Genomic DNA, 21,044 nt, shown 5'->3' on the forward strand with positions numbered 1-21,044 from the left:
GGTACTGGTCTGTTACTGATAGAATTGTCAACAATAATGCAGGAAAGGCAGAAGTATAAAATAAATATTTCCGCCCTGTGTTGTGGGGGGAGGGTGGTCAAAAAACAAGATGTAGTCACATTATCCACTCCAAGAGTAACAAGTAAGGTTACCAATTTTGGTTGGATGTAGTCCTGGAGATTTCATCACATGACAATCTTAAAGATTAGGAGACTCCAGGCTAATCCTGGAGGGTTGGCAACCCTAGTAACAAAGGATGATGTGAAAACTTAACTACTAAAGTCAGACATTTTTAAAACAGCAGGCCAGGTAACTTGCATCCAGGCGCTTTAAAAAAGATGATCAAGGAGCTCTCTGGACTGTTAATGTTGATTTTCAATAAGCCTTAGAATAATCAGGGAAGTTCCAGGTGACTAGAGGAACGCTAATGTGCGAGTATTTAAAAATGACCCAGAGATCTATAGGCCTGTATCAGACTGACATCAGTTTTGGGGGAAAAAATGGAATAACCGATATGGGAGTCATTTAATAAAGAGCTAAAGGAGGCTAATATAATAATGCTAATCAACATGATTTATGGAAAACAGGCCTTGTCAAACTAACTTTTTTTTTTAATAGAGAGATTAGAAGTTTGATTAAGAAAGATAATACTGTTAATGTAAAATACCTAGACCTCTATAAGGCATTTGACTAGTAGAATAGAACATCCGGATTAATAAACCAGAGTGATGCAAAAATCAACATGGCACACATTAAATTGATTAAAAGCTGGTTAAGTGGCTGTTGAGTGGCGGTGTTTCTAGTGGGGTCCTGCAGGGGTCAGTTCTTGGCCTTACCATATTTAACATTTTTATCAATAACTTAGAAAAAAAACCCATAAAATCGTTGCAAATAAAGTTTGCAGATGGCACAAAGATTGGAACAGTAGTAAATAAGTGAAGTACTGGGAACAGGCAGACACTGTGCATTTCAGTACAGCCAAATGTAAGTTACATACATCTAGGAACAAAAAACTTAGTAGGCTGTTCTTACAGGCTGAGGGTCTCTATTGTGGGAAGCAGTGACTCTGAAAAAGGCTTGGGGATCATAGTGGATAATCAGCTGAACATGAGCTCCCAGTGTGATTCTGGCCAAAAGGGCTGATGTGATCTTTGGATGTATAAATGGGAATATTGAGCAGGTACAGAGAGGTTATATTGTCTCTGGATTTAGCACTGGTATATTGTGTACGGTGCCCACAATTCAAGGAGGATGTTCAAAAGTTCAGAGGATTCAGAGAAGAGCCACTTGAATGACTGGAAGATTGGAAAGCCTTATAGCGAGAGACTCACGGAGCTCAATCAATTTAGCTTAACAGAGAGAAGGTTAAGGAGTGACGATCATATTCTGTAAGTACTACATGGGGAAAGGAAACTTGATAATAGAGGATTTTTCAGTCTAGCAGACAAAAGGTATAAAAGATCCAGGGACTAGAAATTGAAACTAGACACATTCTGACTAGATATAAGGTATATATATTTTAACAGTGAGGATAATTAACCAGTGGAACAACTGACCAAAGGTCATGGTGAATTCATAATCACTGGAAATTTTTAGATCAAGGTGTCTATCTTTCTAAAAGATGTGCTCTAGTTCTATCACTGCTATTGGGCTTGAAACAGGAATTAATAAAATAACATCCTGTGTTATGCAGGATGTCAGAGGAGATGATCACAATTGGTTTCCTTTGGTATTAAAATCTAGGAGTCTATTATTTTTAATTTTCAGTTGTCAATGTGTTTTTCCTCTCCTGCTTACTTCAAATATCAAAGTTCTTATGGTCTTTTAGTTGCTTGCCTGCATAAGTGGTTTCAGGATTGGGGTCTATATGTTTACTATATGGGAATGTTGTGGAAATTTTACCAGCTAGGAAAAGCTCAAATTTTCATGTTAAAGTATTTGATAACGTGTTGAATCTGTGTACTTGTTATTTATCTTACAGAAAAAATGCTAAATGTGGAAATGTTGAAAATATACCAAAAGGAATTATCAAAAATTTCCAGTTTAAAATAAAAACAAGAATGTTGCAGTTAAATAAAGAACCTCAAATGCAAGATTTTGTAGTACTGCTTTGCTTCCCCCTACTACTGAATCTTCCTATAACAATAAAGGCAATTAAATCAAGGATAAGGCCTCAGTCTTGCAACTGTATCTAGATGGGTGGGCTCCCTGTTCCAGTGCAAAGCCCATTGATTTCCATTGGGCCTCACGTGAGAATAGAGGTTTACTCACACAGATGTATTTGGTGCTAAAATAACTTCAGGCTACTGGGCACAGATTCTGCAAACATTTCTTCACATGCTTGACTACACTTTTATTGGCCCCAATCCTGCAACTGGCTATGCACAGACATACGTCTCTGGGGATTCATATGACCTCAAAGGTCCATCTCTTCAAAGCTGGTTGCAGGATCAGGGCCATCAGTTGTCTTGACTTCAGAGAGACCACTCACGTGAATAAAACTATAAACATGTTTGTAGGATTGGGGCTGTCAAGGTTGCTTCCCCACTCTGAACTCTTGGGTACAAATGTAGGGACCTGCATGCAAGACCCCCTAAGCTTATTTTTACCCACTTAGGTTAAAAACTTTCCCAAGGCACAAATTCCACCTTGTCCTTGAATAGTATGCTGCCACCACAAAGTGATTTAGACAAAGAATCAGGGAAAGGACCACTTGGAGTCCTATTCCCCCAAACCCTACACCCCCTTTCCTGGGGAAGGCTTGAGAATAATATCCTCACCAATTGGTACAGGTGAACACAGACCCACCCTTGGATCTTAAGAACAATGAAAAATCAATCAGGTTCTTAAAAGAAGAATTTATTTAAAAAAAGATAAAAGAATCACCTCTGTAAAATCAGGATGGAAGATAACTTTACAGGGTAACAAAAAGATTCAAAACACATAAGATTTCCCCTCCAGGCAAAACTTTAAAGTTACAAAAACAGGGATAAACCTCCCTCTTAGTACAGGGAGGATTCACAAGTTAAAACAAAAGATACTATAACACATTTCCTTGCTATTACTTACTATTTCTGTAATATTAGATATATCATTTCAGTGGGAGCTGGATTACTTGCTTGGTCACTCCCTTTGTCTCTGGGGAGAACACACACAGAGCACCAAACAAAGCCTCCCCCCCTCCTCCATTTGAAAGTATCTTCTTTCCCCAATGGTCCTTCTGGTCAGGTGCCAACCAGGTTATCTGAGCTTCTTAACCCTTTACAGGTAAGGAAGGATTTTATGCTACCCTGAGCTGTATATTTATGACAAGGGCCTTAGATTGTATGCTCTTTGGGGAAGAGACCATCTTTTGCTTATGTGTGCTCAGCAGAGTGGGGCCTCCAAGGCTCTGCCATGATAAAATAATAAATATGCATATTACCAAACATGCATGTAATGATATGCCTTTGATGTGCTGAAGCTCAGTAGAACAGCACCTGCTGGTTCATTTATATTTAAGAGTCTGGCAATATTTCTGTTGAAAACTTCATTTTAAAATATTAATGCCAGACAAACTTTGCATTCCAGAAAATGGTACTTTTTATCAAATTGTATGAAAATGCATCTGACACTTCGTAAGTTACAGGATGGATAAAACCTTTTGATCTTCCCCCAGAACTGATGGCAAGCACCCTGGCACCCCTCTCTTAGTTATTGAAACCCTGTGTTTTTCTATATATCTAGAGTATTCCTAAAGCAACGATCACTTTGGTATCTAAGTGCCATGCACATTAATTAAAGCAGTAGCATGAGAGTCTAACCATAAAGGTTTTATTTCTCACCCTTCTCTGTAGAAAGGGAAAATGTAAGTGTTTGGCTTTGGAGATTTTATAGTTATTGATGTCTGCTATTCAGGGTGGAGGAGGACTTTTCAAAAAGCTGACTCTTTACCTTTGGATCTAAACCATCCACCCAGTGACAACAGAGCCTGAGTTGTACAGCTACCAGCTTCCTCCAATCCTCAGTTGTACTGAGCCAAAAGGCTGTGGTTTACCTTAGTCAATGCAAACTTGTTCCCTGTCTTCCAGCCATGGGTGCTGGCTCTGCCTTCAGTAATGTTGGGCACAGAGAGAGTCCTTTCTTGGCCCTCATGTCAGGAGCAGGGAAATACTATTTATTGAAGAGGCAAAGTGGGTAATCTGACTGGAGCCAGTCTAATGCAATAGACAGTTAGAAAACCTGGCACATGGAGACCATGAAAAAGTTACTGGTGAGATGAGAAGGGGTCCTGTGGTCTAGCTGCTGCATTTTTAATTCATCCCAAGATGGAGATGGATTAACACCAACTGGAATGGAGGCAGAGGTAAGTAGTGTGGAAAGCAACTTCAATAATATCAAAGCAGAATGGCTGATATCATTCCCGATGCACGGGCCGTTCTAGAGTATGCCAGGGAGGCTGTTCACAATGTCCCTTTTTATATTTGATTCCCACCAACCCTACTTTTGTTTTGCTACTGTAACTACAGTCAGAGGCCCAGGGCCTTTGATTCAGATATAAATCAGGAATAATTCCCACTGAAATCAGTGGAGTTATGCTAGTATTAAGTTAGGGTAAAATCAGGCCCCCCATTTCTTTGGGTTTTCAGCTCCTAGTTTGGAAGTGCCAGGACCATCCTTTGTTGGAACAGGTAATACCTTGCTGCTTTTAACAGTGGGCAAAATTATATGCCAGTGGCACTGCCTACAACCTCTCTGATAGGCTCTCTGTATGTAATATGTCCTGAGAAATGTGGTTGATACGGATAAGCCTCCACCCTCCCAGATATCCACCTCAAATTAGTAATAACTACCTGATGACCAGCTTCCTAGATTAGGTACACAATGTGTAAGAACTTCTGCTCCCAGTTACCAGCCTACTCAACCCAATAGTTTGCACCGCAATAATAGGCTTCTGTTTGCACATCTTATTCTACAAAACTCTCCCCTTAAGGAGAGCTGAGTATAGATTGCAATCAGGGCTTAAATTCTCAGAGTATTTCCCAGAGCACTGGAACTCAGGGCTTCAGCAGTGTGTGTGTGGGGGGGGGGGCGTACCAGGGCTTGGGGCTTCAGCCCCGTGGGTTTGAAAATATTTACTGGAGCTTTGCTGCGGACAGCTCCAGCTGAATTTAAGCCCTGCCTGCAATACAAAACAGAGACTGAGGTCGTCAGGCTAGCCCTACTCCTCGTATAATTGCTTTAGTAGCATTAAAGAGCCAAGTTCATATTGTTTAAAAGCTGCAAGCTTAAACACTTTCCTAGGAAAATGTTATTGAATTAACGGACAGGAGAACAGAATCAGTTAAATTAAGTTTTTTTCAACAGTTAAAAACCCCACACATTAAGATAATCAGTCTGAATATTTAGCAGCAATTTGCAGACACAACACATTGATTAATGAGGGTTCCATGTTGGTGAAGAACTGGAGACGAGGAGGAAGTGTACATTTTCTCTGGGTCCGTCATTACCAGATTCTTCTTGGGAAGCAACAGCTATCTTTTCTGTTGAAGGATCTTTAGGAGTTCTTTGGGGAAGAAGCTGGGCAAGAATGTTTGGCAAAACTCCTCCCCCTGCAATGGTCACATCTGCAAAGAGCCGGTTCAGTGCTTCCTCGTTACTCACGGCCAGCTGGATGTGTCGTGGTAAAATCCTGACTCTCTTGTTTTCACGGGCAGCGTTTCCTGACAGTTCCAGTATCTCAGCAGTCAGATATTCCAGCACGGCCACCAGGTAAACTGGAGCTCCAGCACCTATTCTCTCAGCACAGTTCCCTCTTCGGAGAAGCTGGTGAACACGACCCACTGGGAATTGTAGACCAGCCCTTGATGACTTTGTTTTCCTTGTAAGCACAATTTTTCTATTGATCTTTTTGCCAGTTGGTGGCATTTTTACTCAGCTGGGTGTGGTGGATGGTGAAATCTCATCATTCATAGCATCATGCCCATAAGATTTATATTTTTAATAAAACTAGTAGAAAAACTAGTAAAAATCCCAGTCAGTATCCTTACAATTTTTCTTCACTGATGGACTGCTGTAGTTATACATCGCACTAGATAAATACCAGTCTGTCAGAGAGAATGGTTTTTGGACCACTGGCGTTCTAATGTTTTGCTTGTGCACGCCATCTGTCATAGCTCATCTGTATGAGCCACAATTATATTCTTGGTCAGTGTGTGGTGAGTGGCTGGTTTGGGGTCAAGGTGTCAATGGTAGTGGACAACAGCTGATTATACTGTGGTACTAACTCAATGGCACCTTGGCCTTGTATTTGTGTAGCTTGTTCTCTTAAGGTGAGTTGAAAACCTAGGGAGTTCAGGAGTAGAGCTGGTTAAATACTTTCCAATGAAATGTTTTTCTACCTAATTTTTCCATGGGAACGTTTGACAAAATGTTTTAAAAAAATGTCAATGTTGTCATTTCAAAACAACTTTTCTTTTAAAAATTGAAATTGAGCATTTCAGTTGGCCCAAAATATTTTTTCAAAAGATTTGTTTTACAGGAAATTCAGAAATGTTGTTTTCATTCCAATTTGGAACAAAACCAAATTTCAGGATGTCAGGATTTCCCATGGAACAGAAATTTGGAGTTTCTGAATTCTAGCTCTGTTCAGGTGCAGACCAGCTTCGGTTGCTCACTACCTTGGTGGGAAAGTTCTGCTCTTTGCCTGGAGATCAGGAGAGTGGTAAGTTGGTACTGTCTCCATTATTCAGTCCTAGGCTGAAGTTCTGTAGGACTAGGTGGTATAGAAGTAGAACTGATTTGTAAAAATAAATAAATAAATAAAAATCTCAAACTGTCAGAACCAAAACTTTTAGTGGAAACAGATTGGTTTCAACCAACCTTTTTGGGAAGGTGTTTCAGATCCAGGATGGAGTTTTTCTGGCCAAAACCAGGAAGAGAAAGCCAGAAACCCTACAACAGCCCAGTGTTTAGGGTACTTACCTGGGGTGTAGGAGACTCATTAGGTTCAAGTGTCTGCTCTGAATCATGCAGAATAGGGACTTAAACCTGAAGTTGCACATCCCCAAGTGAGAGCCCAAATCATTGAGTGATTGGCTATTTTGGTGGGGGAGGAGGGTATTTTTTTTGGCAAAACGTTTTTAAAGGTCTCGTTTCTGTTCTGATGGAGAAGAAAAACAATTCCAAAACCTCAATATTTTTCACAAAACAGAACGGTTTTCCAGCCAGCTCTATATACAAGTACTAAAAGTAGGTCAGTAATTATTTAGTTATATTGACTGTTCAGCGTAGGGATATTTTAGCAACGTACCACATTTAACCCTTCTGACATGTCACTAAATTAATTTCTATGGAGATATATATTCATACATTTACACAGGTCTAGTGCTACAGAGAGGTGTCACTTCCCAAAGTATCTCCTGCTTTTCTTGTTAGTAGTAACAGCTTAGACAAGTCAATCATAAGCTTAGAACAGAGGTAGTCTGAGATTTTTCCCATGCGGGTCTAGCATCTGAGTCTCTTAGTTGCCCCTACATTCAAGAACTCTACCACGCTCTTCCCTGCTCACCATCACTATCTCCAAGAGATCCTCAGAAGGAAAACAAATATCAGAGGGGTAGCCATGTTAGTCTGGATCTGTAAAAGCGACAAAGAGTCCTGGGGCACCTGATAGACTAACAGACGTATTGGAGCATAAGTTTTCATGGGTGAATACCCCCTTCGTCGGATGCATGTAGTGGAAATTTCCAGAGGCAGGTATAAATATGCAAACAAGAATCAGGCTAGGGATAACGAGGTTAGTTAGTTAGATAATGAGGAAAACAGTGTGTGAGAGCATCTAATATAAATTCCCTGTAAGATTTTTCTATGTGCAGGAAATTACACTTGGTATTTCAAAATGATAGAGGAAAGACCCCTTCCTGTTCTCTTTTCATGTGATTTATTACTTCCCCATAGCTTCTCACTTACATGTAGTAAAGTTCAGGTCTGAACTTACACCCAAGTAAAAAAGCTTTAATGTTTCTTTGTGACATTTCAGTCACATATGTGTGGTAGTAGAGAATAAAGGTCCACTCTTAGAAGGAAAAAGTCCTTCACATTAAAAGCATCACATACTAAGACAGCAGTGGATTACAGTACATTTAAAATATTGTAAGCCAATAATTTACCTTTTCATACTTTTTTCCCCTCTCAGAAAAAACTAATGTGCATTTAAGACTCCTGTCCTTCTAGACTAGGGCTATTCCTCTTGTTTTTAAGCAAGGACAGCTCACTAACATTACTGTCAGAACAATTAATCCAGAGGAAATGACACCTCTGGCATTAATCAGCTCCAAAAGACATAACAAAATTATGAGGAGGAGAGAGAGGAACACTTCAGAGACTGAGATTACTGATTTGGAAAATATCAACCATTTTTATTCATTGATATTTTATTGAAATCCTTGCAATACATCCAGTCTTCATTTTCAGCATTTCTATGTTTCTTTGTTTAAATAATCACTATGCCCTTTTCTAACCTACTAATTTAGGCATCAATCCTGCAAAAACTTATACATGTGCGTAACTTGACTATTATGAGTAGTTCCTTTGATTTCAATGGGGCTATTCACAATAGTAAAGATAAACACATACACAAGCGTTTGCACAATTGGGGCTCATATGTGTAAAGTGCATACATGTTGTAGGATAAGTATAAAATTAAAGAATTAAAATTAGTTTAAGTTTGGTTAAGGAACTACATATGTGTTATAAAGAAAGGCCCTGACTAGCAAGTATAAAGAAGGCCTTGGAAATAATAAGTAATAAGACCAGAAGAATAAAGTAGGGAGGATGTCTGGTGCACAGAATAACTAAAGAGATAAGGGGAAGTTTCCTGAAAAGAAGGCCTCTGACCGGTGACTGCTGATGGTTTTCAATCAAACAGAGAATCTGTCTTAAAATGAGCCAAAACAGCCCTTCCCCAACCCACATACCAGTGTTACAACCTGTGTGAACCCAGGTGCAATGGGAAAACCGTTGGATAGCAAGATGGAGTGGAGAAAAGGCCTTTGTAAAAGGAGGCTGTAAATCTTAGCTGGATTAAAACTGGAAATAAGGGTTAACTGTCTTCAACTGAAGTCAGTAACTGGCAATGACATCACTTCTTTGTTCAAGGGTATAAAAAGTAAACTCTGAAAGGGTTTATTGCTATTACCTGCCTGACCACCCTGGAGTCGACCAATATGGGTCTAAGCACCCGGGGGTTTAGCCCATTTGTAAGTAGCTTGGTCAGAATGCTTATAAATGGTTTGTTATTGTTTGGATGTAGTAAATTGCTTATTATTTAGGCATGTTTAGAGTAAGTGCATAAAGTACAATTTGACCTTTGGATTTAATAAAGGAATTTATGGTTAAATTAGTGTTTTGGGGGTTTCCCATATCAATATAAATAACTTCAGATATTATTACCAATTCCAACATGTTTGCAGAACTGAGGCCTTAGTTGCTGGTTCCAGTTTGTGCTATGCTGGGACTCAGTGATAGCCAGATCCACAAAGGAACTTAGGTGCCTAAAGCCTAGATTTAGGTGCTTAAGTCCTAGTTTTATGCACCATTGTGATCACAAAACCCCTGGTTGGCTGCTGCTGAACCCTGTAGGTGTCTAAACTCACTCAGCCCCTACATTTTTGCCATAAAAATCCTCTCTATGCCTAACTTGTTGCCTCTAGGGTCTCACGCTGCTGCCTCAGATAGGTAGCTGGGTGTCTATCTCCAGCCTAAGTCCCAGCAGAGCCCTGAAACCAGGGAAGGATGGGCAGAGGAACATCTTGCCAGCAGGGCTCAATCCAGTAGGGGTGATTATAGGCCTCTCACAGAAAATGGCTGGTTGAAGAAGCCTCCCCTTTAACCCAGTGGTTGAGGTTCTCATTTGAGCTGTGAGAGCCCCCTGGTTCAATTCCCCGCTCTGCCTAACAAAGTGAACAGATGTTGATCATCTCTCAGCTAACTAAGTGGGGCTATGGAGCAGTCTGATGTGAGGGTGACAGCAGGGGGTATTCCCTCAATCTCTCTTGTTGAAACCATTCTACTTTGTGGAGAAAAGACAAAATAAGAATGACTTTATAGTCCAGTGGTTAGGGCACACACCTGAATGGGAGTCGATTCCCTGTTCAAATCCCTTTTCATCCAGCAACAAGGGAGAATAGAACTGCAGTCTTCCACATCTGATGTGCATACCCTAATCATAGAGTCATAGGACTGGAAGGGACCTCGAGAGGTCATCTAGTCCAGTCCCCTGCACTCGTGGCAGGACCGAGTATTATCTAGACCAGCCCTGACAGGTGTTTGTCTAACCTGCTCTTAACCCCCAATGATGGAGATTCCACAACCTCCCTAGGCAATTTATTCCAGTGTTTAGCCACCCTGACAGTTATCAATTTTTTTCCCTAATCTCCAACCTAACTCCCTACCAGGCCCCTTGCTGCAATCTCTGAGGATGCACAAGAAGCAAAATCACTGAGTTAAAGATTTTTAAGGGAGGTTTATGCCTTGTCCACACCACCCTTATCTTTTTGTTTGTGGTCTGAGGCAGTCACCCAACTCATTCTGATAGACCCTAAGCAAAGACAGGCACCCCCCTCCAACCTTGAGACTTGGATGCCAAACTCTGTGAGAGAAGTGGGGATTAGGACACGCTCCCGTTATCAACATCTTCCATAGTCTATCATAGGCTGTTCCCTACTTACTGTGCTGGCTTTTGTAGATCCCTTTCCTTGGCACCTGTCTCTCTCCAAGCATTGTATAGGGAGCATAGGTACCTACATCAGGCTTTGTAGATCCCATGATTTTCAAGCTGCCGAAAAATGAGGTATTGCAATGTTGAGTATTGCAACATCCAAGCCCCCTTATGCATCTGGGCTAGACAGCCTAGGTATGCAGACTGACCTGCAGTTTTAACAGCAATTCAGACAAATGGATTGTTGGAATTACTAATATTTGAAATTATTAGTATGAGAAATCACCAAATACCAATTTAACCATAAATTCTTTTATTAAACCCAAAGAGTACTTTATGCAGTTGGTCTAAATATGCCTAAATAATAAGCAATTTATTGCATCCAAACAATAACAAAACATTTTCTAAGCATTTGATCAAGGCACTTACAAACAGGCTAAACCTAAGGGTGCTTAGGCCCCTGTTAGTCAGCTTCAACATAGTCAGGCAAGTATTAGCAACAAACTCTTTAAGAGTTTACTTTTTATACTCTTTAACAAACAAGTGGTGTCACTGCCAATTATTGACTTCAGCTAAAAATCAATTGGAGACAGTTCACCCTTATTTCCAGTCTTAATTCAGATAAGATAAAAGAAACTTCCTCCATCTCTCAGGTGTTGGTAATAAATTTCTTGCTTTCATCTGTAATAAAGTTTACTAGTTTGGGGAATGAATGGCTCATCAATAATCCAGGTGGTCAGCTGATCTAGAATAAAAGCTGCTAATAGGATGGCTACTGCTGAGAGATTAAAAAGAAGGCAATTAGCTTCTACTATAAGAAGAGTTTGCTGGATAGAGCTGGTAGCAAGCTTGGGAGAGGATGAAGTAAAGTTCATTGAAGGTAATGGGAGGTTTGCCCTGATTTTTAGTTATGATATATACCTGAAAGGTGAAGATATTGTATTTCAAAGGAAGCATTGCTTTGGAAAAAAAACAATAGTGGGTATTAGTAGATGTATGTAAGGTAGAACTTATGTCTTTAGTTCATATCTAGGATTTTTCTTGACTCTATATGTGACTATGTAGGGCTATTTTGTTTTCCTTACTGTTTTGTCCTAGCCTAATAGACATAGGATTTTTGAGATCTTAAGGGAAATTATGCTCACACAACTGTGAATCCTAGACTTAAGATCAGTTTGTTTTCCTACTGTACTCTACCTTTCACCAGTACTACACAGAAGAGCTTTAATGGCTCTATATTAAGCTGATGACCTCTGAACTCTAATATCACCTGCACTAACTGTGGTGAAAACTAGTTAGTGAGCATCTACTGAGAAAGTAAAAACTGTGAAGAGTAATCCCTACTGATGCTTGTGCTTTGAGAGAAATAAGTTTCATGACTCCCTACTCTTACTATCGTCTACTTTAGGGTTCTTGAAGGTCTTTGTTTAGCTTTATTTAAAAAACAAAACAGCCTTAGGGAGCCTAAAGGTTTCTTCCTTTAGCAGAAAAATCCCCCACGAAACACCCACTGCCCTGTGAAAAAACTACTGGGAGCATTTTAAGATTACGTTGCTTCAGAAGTTGTTGGTAAGACCTTACTTGTGTCTCTTGGGAATAGGCCTGGCTGCTCTGAAGCAGAAAATAAGTCTATACAGACGCAGCATCTTTAGGAGAACCAACTATCCCTCTGTTTTATTTAAAAAAAAAAAAAAAAAAAAATCTGAAAATAGCTATCTGCTCCTATGTAATATGAACAGAGTGGATGGTGACACATGGGCCTTCTCTTGGCAAGGGGAACCAAAATTGTTCTCTAAAAGTGGTTTCTGGGTAGACTATTCTTGACTAGCTGCCTTGCTAACTTAAGGCAGGCATGGGAGACAATGATTCACCAAAGTTAAACAAAATCTGTTTTGAGATCTATGGCTTAAAGAGGGGATTACTAGTGGTGAGCTGTATTTCAAGCTGAACAAATTATTAGGGAGCTGTCTAGGTGGGTTTTGAGGGGGGGCTCTCGTGCATTTGTGAATAAATCTAGGTATAGGACTAAGAGGGTATATATTTAACCTTGGTACCATTTTGGCTCTTATACTATAGCTGTAACACTGTCGTAACCTAGTTCTTCTTCTCTGGTTTGATGTTAGGATGTCTGGACGTGGAAAGAAAAATGTGGTGGCTGCAAAACCTACACTTCTACCAAGAAAAACAAAGTCAGCAAAGGCTGGCCTGCAATTCCCGGTGGGTCGTGTCCACCGACTTCTCAAAAGAGGGAACTATGCTGAGAGAATAGGTGCTGGTGCTCCGGTCTACCTGGCGGCCGTACTGGAATATCTGACGGCTGAGATACTGGAACTGTCAGGAAATGCTGCCCGTGAAAACAAGAAAGGCAGGATTGGGCCACGACACATCCAGCTGGCTGTGCGGAACGACGAAGAGCTGAACAAGCTGTTTGCCGATGTGACCATTGCTGAAGGAGGAGTTATGCCCAACATCCTTTCCCAGCTTCTTCCCAAGAAAACTCTTAAAGAGCCTTTACCAAGAGGGGATGCTGCTGCTTCCCAAGAACAATCCAGTAGCCACTGACTTACTCCTACGTTTCCTTGGCTGGGCTTCTGTACTTGGTGACCATTGACTCATTTTTATTAATGCTTTAGATATGCTAACACTGCTAAATATTACTCAGGGTGATTGTTTTAATGGCTTGTATGTGTTTTAGATGTTTGTAATAAACTTTATAGAATTCAGCAGTTGATTCAATCTACTGTCTTCCCTTCAAGGAGTGGGGAGTATTAACACTTTCTCCAGGAAAAGTCTAGCTGGTAGCTCTTAAGCCACAAACGTGCTTCTCTAGCACTTTCAAAGCAAGCATGTTAAGAGGAGAGCTAGCCTGGCCTCTGACCCTGAGTTGAACTCCAAGGTCTAATTAAATCTCTCAAAAAAGAGTGGGGGAGGGAGAGAGCACAGATTCTTTGCACCTATGGATGTAATACAGATGGGAGGACTCTGCAGCCAGGAGGGATGAAGGGAAAAGGAAGACCTCTGCTTCTATATGCTAAAATAATAACAAATCCATCTTCATTTATGAATTTGTAATGGAGTTGAGTCCAGTACCTTCAATAGTCATGAACATTGTAGAATGGATTTATTACTCACTGATCAGCTGCAAGCCATTGTGATTTTTTTTTTTTAAATGGATCAGCATGAGTAGTTCTCTCTGCCTCTTCAGAGACCTTGTCTAAAAAGGTAGGATACCCTCCATGCTGATTGTGAATTAAATCTAAATCTCTGTAAGAGTCACTCCTTTCTCACTGCCTTTTGGCAGGTCATGCCCATTGAGGTGCTCAGTACTCAAAGAAGGGGTAACTCCTGCCATAGCTATGTTTTAGCTATTTTGGGGCTGGTTACTATTTCTTCCACCACCAGTTAGTCAGGATGGGAAGCCCTGGGCCATGGTTTGGCCTTTCCTTACATTTGAGGTATTCAACAGGCAGCTGAGAATCTTTCCTCTGGGCCACAGAGGTCAGTTGTGATGCTGCTCTAGTTGAATAGCTGGATTTTTCCCATTTAGCTAGTAGAGCCTTTACCCAGGATTTGGAATGTCCCATTCAAACCAGAGTGTTGGATTTGATGTGAACTGCCTTGCATCTACTTAACTCTGTAGACTAGGACTTGTGTGCTTTTATCCTATGACTGCACAGGTAGTAACAGGCTACTCTACCTTAAGTGTCCCTTAGTTTAACATAAGTAGTTAGCATATTCTAGCTGTTCCTCCTTTCATTTAGTTGTGATATTCTGACTACCTTCCCCAGACTGGAAGAAGAGCTCGGTCTTGAAAGCTTGTCTCTCTCACCAACAGAAGTTGGTCCAATAAAAGATATCCCCTCACTCAACTTGTCTCTTTAATCAGGGCCGTCTCCAGCTTTTTTGCTGCCCCAAGCGGCAAAGGGAAACAAAAAAACCTAAGCCTGGTTGAGCTGCTGCCAAAGAGGAAGAGAGGGACTGTAGGTCCCACTGCCCAAGTCCCGGATGTGCCGCCCCGATGACTGACAGAGTGCTGTCCCTTTCTATTGGCTGCCCCAGGCACCTGCTTTCTTTGCTGGTGCCTGGAGCCAGCCATGTTTCTAATTAGCTAAGAGTCAGGCATGCAACCTGTGCTCTGGATGTCCCTAAACCTCCAGCTGGCAGAAGCTGAGTCTAGACAACAGGGGATAGATCACTTGAAATTGCTCTGTTCTGTTCACTTCCTCTTAAGCACCTGGCACTGGCCCCCATCAGAAGACAAGATGCTGGGCTCAAGGGACCTGTGGTCTCAACATATGTGGCTCTTTTGTTGTTGCTTCACAGAAGTGGGGTCAGTGAGAAAAGAAACTTATGCTTGTTACATGTACTTCATGCTGGGTAATAGCATGAGGTCTCCATCCTCTTCCCTTAGGGTGACCATATGTCCTGTTTTAGCCAGGACAGACCCTTTTTTAAATGCTGCCCTGTCTCTTTTGGCAAAACTGGGCATTTGCCTATTTGCTCTTGCCAACTGATCATCAAATGCATGGTTTTTCAAAAAGTGGGGTGCAACCCCTAGCAGAGTGCAGAGGAATGTGTAGAGGGGATGAGAGGTGAGGCAATGCCAGTCCTATGCAGGAGGGAGGACTCAGGAGAGCAGCTCAGGCTGGGCCAGTGCAATACAGGCTGGTGGCAGGGAGTTTTGGGCCAGCCCTGCGTAGAGAGGTGAGGGGGGGGTCTTGGCCTGGCCCCAAGTGAGCAGGTGGTGGGGGGCCTTGGGCTAGCCCCATCCATGGGGTGGGGGGTGTCTCAGGCTGGCCCTGTGCAGTGTCCTGTTTTCCCTTTGGGAAAATATGGTCCTACTATCTTCCCTCCACGTTCCATGCAGGCTGACCTCTGCTGCTGTAGAAGAACAAGGGGCTAAGGCTGGCCAAACACTTCACCTAGCTCCTTTCTGATGAGAAAAAGCTTTTTGAAAAATAAAAGGTGAATAATCTATTAACCTAAGACAATGTTTTTTAATTAAAATGAAATTTCTCTACCCACTCTTTTTTGGGGGGAGCAGGGGGCAGGAGAGAGAAGAAACTAACACCTTTTGTTTTGAAAGTGTTGTGAAAAAATAACTCACTCCATTGCTAACATCTTCGGGCAGCCATGGGAGAAAGTGACTCGCTAAATTTAGGTTCTAACTGGTAGGTTTGCTCCCAGACTCCCGCAGAGGATGGTATCAGTTAGATTATCCACTTAACTTTAATTTCTTTTTTCTAAACAAAGATCCTAAGTCTGGCTCTACAGAGATGGAGGTAGCACATATGAGGGAAAAGGAAGCCGTGCCCCAGGCTAACTACCTCCCTTCACAGAGTATACATTGGACTGGGAGAGTATAGTAGCAACCCCTCTATGGGTTGTATAGGGTGTAGCAAGTTAGTGAAGGGGAGAGAGGCTGCAGTGAATTTTTCAAAATGAGAAGAGGATGGGGTGTGTGCTGGTAGCAAAGGGAGGCAAAAAGACTTCTGAAAGATGGCACTTCAGACAGCTGAATACTCTGGGGCTAAACCTATACAATCCACTTGCCACACCTTACACAGCCATGGTAATGGAAAGAGTCAGAGGTCCCTTTATTTTGATCAGAATACTTATTTTGCAATGAACTGTTTGAATTCATATAATGAACCTCTTAAAACCATTTATTGCAGCTTTCCCAATGTTTGCCAGTTCAGCTTCATAGTGGCAGCAGTACAGGAAGCCATCATTATGACTGTTTCTGTGAGCTTTCCCTGGAGCTCACTGTTCAGCTGGTCAGCTCTCAATTAAAGAAGTTATCTTCCCACACCAGAAGAAGACCCAATATTAGAGAGACAAGACCTCATCCACCTTGTCTCTCTAATATCCTGGGACTGACGTGGCTACAACTACGTGGCATACAACAAAAGACCCAATATGTCATAAGTCAGGACTACGTATATATTAATATGAAAATCATGGACTCAGTGACAGACAGACAGACAGACATGGGGATATGTAACAGGGCAGAGATTTCTAAGGCCTTGAGTCTTCAAATTGCTCTATGTTGTTGGAAGGGGGTCTGCCTAGGCTTGGGTATCTTAAAGGAATATGGTGTAGGGCACTCGTTCCAATCTGTGCTTGGCTAGGAGTGAATGAAAGTAGCTACCTACAGACACCTAGGCACATCAACTATCAAATTAATTAACATTTTGATGTCAATAGATATTCACAAACATTTTAAAAGTAGTAAATCAGCTCTCATGGAAACGCTAAACTAGCCCTGAGTTTGTTGAGGAATTAAATAAAGGTTCGTAATTTGGAAGCCGTTAGGTATGTCCTAGATACTTTTAAAATCAGTTCTAGTACTTAGCATTTATATAGCACTTTCCACCTGAAGAGCTCAAAGCCCTTTTAAAAATATCAGCCAATCAGAGCTCAGAACAACCCAGCGAGGTAGAGTAATAAATTATACTCATTTTATAAATGGGGAAAATGGGTCACAGAGCAGTTAAGACCCAGATCTACAAAGGTACAGGTGCCTAAACCACAGATTGAGGCACCTAAATCCTAGTTTTAGGTTCCACTGCAAGCCACAAAACTCCCCTCCAGCTGCCGCTGATCCATGTATGTGCCTAATATTTACTTGGTGCCTGTATCTTCACTGGGAAAGTTCCCTAGGCACCTACGTTTCTGCCTCAGGCAGCAGGGCACATGCCCAATCTCCTGCCTAAGCCATCCACAAACTGGGTGGAGATAGGAGGGTTGCCTGATCCAGTAGTTGTGCTCAGCTGTCACCTACTGGATCAGGACCCATTCAAAATATGGCCAGAGGAGGCATTGCTACCCTTGCAAACCTTATAACTTTTAGCTCAGTGGTTAATGCGCTCACCTGGTATATAGGGAACCTGGCTTCAATTTCTCCCTCTGCCTGATGGGGGAGCAAGGTTTTTACTAGGGGTCTTCCACCTGGCAGGAGAGCATTCTAACCACCGAGCTATGGGATATTCTGATGGGTGGGGGAAGCCCTCAGTATCTTCTGGTGGAACTGTCCCATTGTGTATACATATTTAAATAGTCATTGGAGGAGAGGGAGTGAGGAAAAAATAACAATGCCATAGCCTGGTGCCTAGGGCACCTCCTGGAGGCAGAGGGCCCCAGAATGCAGTGCTGAAGCTCCAGACACTCTTTAATATTTATGCAGAGTGGAACAGCTGCAACAGCAGAGACTGGAGGAGCCCTGCATCAGAATGTCACGCAGCTCAGTCATTAGAGCACCGTTCCCAGGAGGTAGCCTCTTCCTGTTCAAATCCTTCTGCCCTCACCAGGGTAGGGGGGAATTGAACCAAAGTCTCCCCTGTCAAAGGTTCATGGGCTAAAAGTTATAAGATTGTTTTGAATTGAATTAAGGGCTTCCCTAGCTCATTCTCACAAGAAATGGCTTAGCCACCTGACTGCAGGAAAGGGGTTCCTGTTGTGGATCGCCAGCAGAGATAGGTGCCTCCTTGAGGCCTGGATTTAGGCACCTATCTCTGTGAGAGGGGCAGGGCTTAAGACACCCATCAATAGCTCCCACTGCTTAGTGTAGGTGGATCCCCACCTACTAGTGTGCTGGCTTCTGTGGACTGCATTCTGAGGCACCTGTCTCTCCCCATTCATTGGCTAGGCACCTAACTAAGGCTTTGTGGATCAAGGCCTACCTAACTCATCAACTAATAGAGAAACATCCTCAGCCTCACAGGTGTTTATGCTGCTTTTCTCTTCTCCCTACAATCAAGTGAAGCTTTCTGGGGTGTGTGCGTGTGTAACTGAATCATCAATAATCCAGGTGGGGCTCAAACAATCTGGAGTAGACACTGCTAATGAGTGGCTATTACTGAAGGGTTTAAAGAGTAGTTTCTACAAGAAGAGGAATCTGTTAGATTCAGAAAGTAGTGTTCCTAGACAGGAGAATAAGTAAAGGATTTGGTTAAGGTAAAAGTGTGTTTGTTTCTCACAAGGGAAAGTATACCTTATTTTAGGTGGGGGAAGTGTCTTCTGTAATGATCTATGAATTTTAGTTTAAGTAGACCTTAAGTAGCTGTATTTGACATGTAGTGCAAGGCAGGTTTCTAAATGGAATAACTTCAGTTACTGTTTCTAGTCTGTGTAAGTCACTAGTTTAGCTTCTCCATAATCATGATATGAGGTAAGGTCTTATCTCCTGAAGACATTGCTGTTCAGCTTCTGAACTGTCTGCCTAAACTCCTCTTGCTTTGCATCTGGCACCCTACTCAACTATCACCAACTGTAAATAGAAAACTTTCACTACTCCTACATCTTCATTCTCTAATAATCATAGTGGCTCCCCCTCCCTACCAAATCCTGGAAATAACTGTACTGAAACCTAGCTACCGCTCTCTAGCTACCTAATAATAAGGTGCATATGTTGAACAGTAGCAGTTACTACTAACTTAGTGGCCTTTGTTTTTTTTTTTTTTTTTAAAAGCTTCAAACTGTACTGAAGTCCCCTTATTCCAGGATCGCTAAACTCACTTCAAGGGGCTTCTACAACATAAGAAAATTCTAAAATCCTTCTGTCTTGTAGTTGCTTACCAGTTTGTGTGTTTTGGGGCAGATTTGGTGAAACTGCTTAGTTTTCCTGCCTGGGGTCCCCAGTGTTGTAGGAGAGGCTCTTAACACAGTCTTCATGCAGAGCTTCTCAAAGCTGTAAGAATCCTGAATGTGTAAAGCCTTAATGTATGTATTCTACCTCTTGACCAATTTGACCGTTCCTCTTAGAAAGGGGCCTCGCCTGTTCTTTCAGAAGCAGATATCTTGGGTTGAAGACCCTGAGCCTCAACAACACTTCTCTCTCTGGACAGCAGGAAAAAATTTCATTGCTTTTTCTACCTGACATCTGAATTTACTGGAGACTCTTGATGGGCTGCGGTTTTTCCTTCACCGGACTTCTAACCAGCTGCCTGACTCAAACAGGCTCCTTCTTCAGAAGAGAGTGTGAGGCATTTCACTTGATAAACTACAGCTAATAAGTTGGCCTCTTAAAATCAGGACCTTCCTCCTAAAGAGAACAAATAAAGGTGGGAAGGTGAATGTAATCTTGCCACCATATTACTGGCGCCTGCTTCTTTATAGCTTAAGAAACACTTGGATATTATAATGACATCCTGGGGCTTGTCTACACTTAAAATGCTACAGCAATGCCACTATAATGCTTAACTGTAGACCCTTCCTATGCCCAGTGGCAGATTAGTTAATGGGGCCCCTAGAAAAATGGGCACCCTGACCTTCTCTGCCCACCCAGCACTCCTGCCAGGGAGTGGGCATGGGGGCTTGCCCCTCTCCTGCTGAGGAGTGGGGTCATGGCACGGGGGCTTATCCTGCAAGCAGAAGGGGTGGGAAAGGGCTCCCAATGCTCTGGCCTGGGGCCCCACAAAACCATAATCTACCCTTGCCCAGCGGTTCTCCTGTTGGCCTAGATAATCCACATCCCCAAGAGGCAGGAGCTTAGTCAATGAAAGAATTCTTCCATAAACCTAGGGCTGTCTATATGGGGACTTCAGGAGGCATAACTATGCCACTCAGGGGTGTGGATTTTTCACACCCCTGAGCAGCACAGTTAAACCAATCTAAGTTTCTAGTGTAGACCAGCCTCTGGCTAATGGTCACTCTTACTTGCCCCTCACCTCCTTTTCTACACTAGATTGATGTTAGGATGTCTGGACGTGGAAAGAAAAATGTGGTGGCTGCAAAACCTACACTTCTACCAAGAAAAACAAAGTCAGCAAAGGCTGGCCTGCAATTCCCGGTGGGTCGTGTCCACCGACTTCTCAAAAGAGGGAACTATGCTGAGAGAATAGGTGCTGGTGCTCCGGTCTACCTGGCAGCTGTGCTGGAATATCTGACGGCTGAGATATTGGAACTGTCAGGAAATGCTGCCCATGAAAACAAGAAAGGCAGGATTGGGCCACGACACATCCAGCTGGCTGTGCGGAACGACGAAGAGCTGAACAAGCTGTTTGCCGGTGTGACCATTGCTGAAGGAGGAGTTATGCCCAACATCCTTCCTGCTCTTGTTCCCAAGACCACAAAGGTGCCTAAGCAAGGACTGAAAGATGGCCAGTCACAGGAATTCTAGTAACTGCTCACCGGCTGAAAGTGTGCTGGTTCTGAGGGTGGCTTTCTCCACAACACTAGCACTTCATGCACCTTGGATTCTTGGTTGTAATCCATATATTTATATATTGACTGTATGTCTTCACTGCTTGTAAATACTGAACCTCCGAAGGACTCCCTCTTGGGGGTTGTTGTTGGGGTTTTTTTTTTTTTTTTTAAATGTCTTTGAAATAAATACTTAGTGCAT

The 21,044-nt window shown here is 42.2% G+C and overlaps 3 protein-coding genes across 3 annotated transcripts; 2 read left to right on the forward strand and 1 right to left on the reverse strand.

Moving 5' to 3' along the window:
• Positions 1 to 5,415: 5,415 nt before the first annotated feature.
• Positions 5,416 to 5,907, reverse strand: LOC141980662 (histone H2A-like). Its single transcript, XM_074942151.1, has one exon. The coding sequence runs from the start codon at positions 5,905 to 5,907 to the stop codon at positions 5,416 to 5,418; it is 492 nt and encodes a 163-aa protein (XP_074798252.1).
• Positions 5,908 to 12,823: 6,916 nt separating this feature from the next.
• Positions 12,824 to 13,261, forward strand: LOC141982847 (histone H2A-like). The gene has a single exon (XM_074945282.1). The coding sequence runs from the start codon at positions 12,824 to 12,826 to the stop codon at positions 13,259 to 13,261; it is 438 nt and encodes a 145-aa protein (XP_074801383.1).
• Positions 13,262 to 20,396: 7,135 nt separating this feature from the next.
• LOC141982855 (histone H2A-like) lies at positions 20,397 to 20,819 on the forward strand. The gene has a single exon (XM_074945296.1). It carries the CDS (start codon positions 20,397 to 20,399, stop codon positions 20,817 to 20,819), a length of 423 nt encoding a protein of 140 aa, XP_074801397.1.
• Positions 20,820 to 21,044: the final 225 nt, after the last annotated feature.

The sequence above is a fragment of the Natator depressus genome, chromosome 1 (assembly GCF_965152275.1).
Source record: "Natator depressus isolate rNatDep1 chromosome 1, rNatDep2.hap1, whole genome shotgun sequence".
Taxonomy (NCBI): Eukaryota; Metazoa; Chordata; order Testudines; family Cheloniidae; genus Natator; species Natator depressus.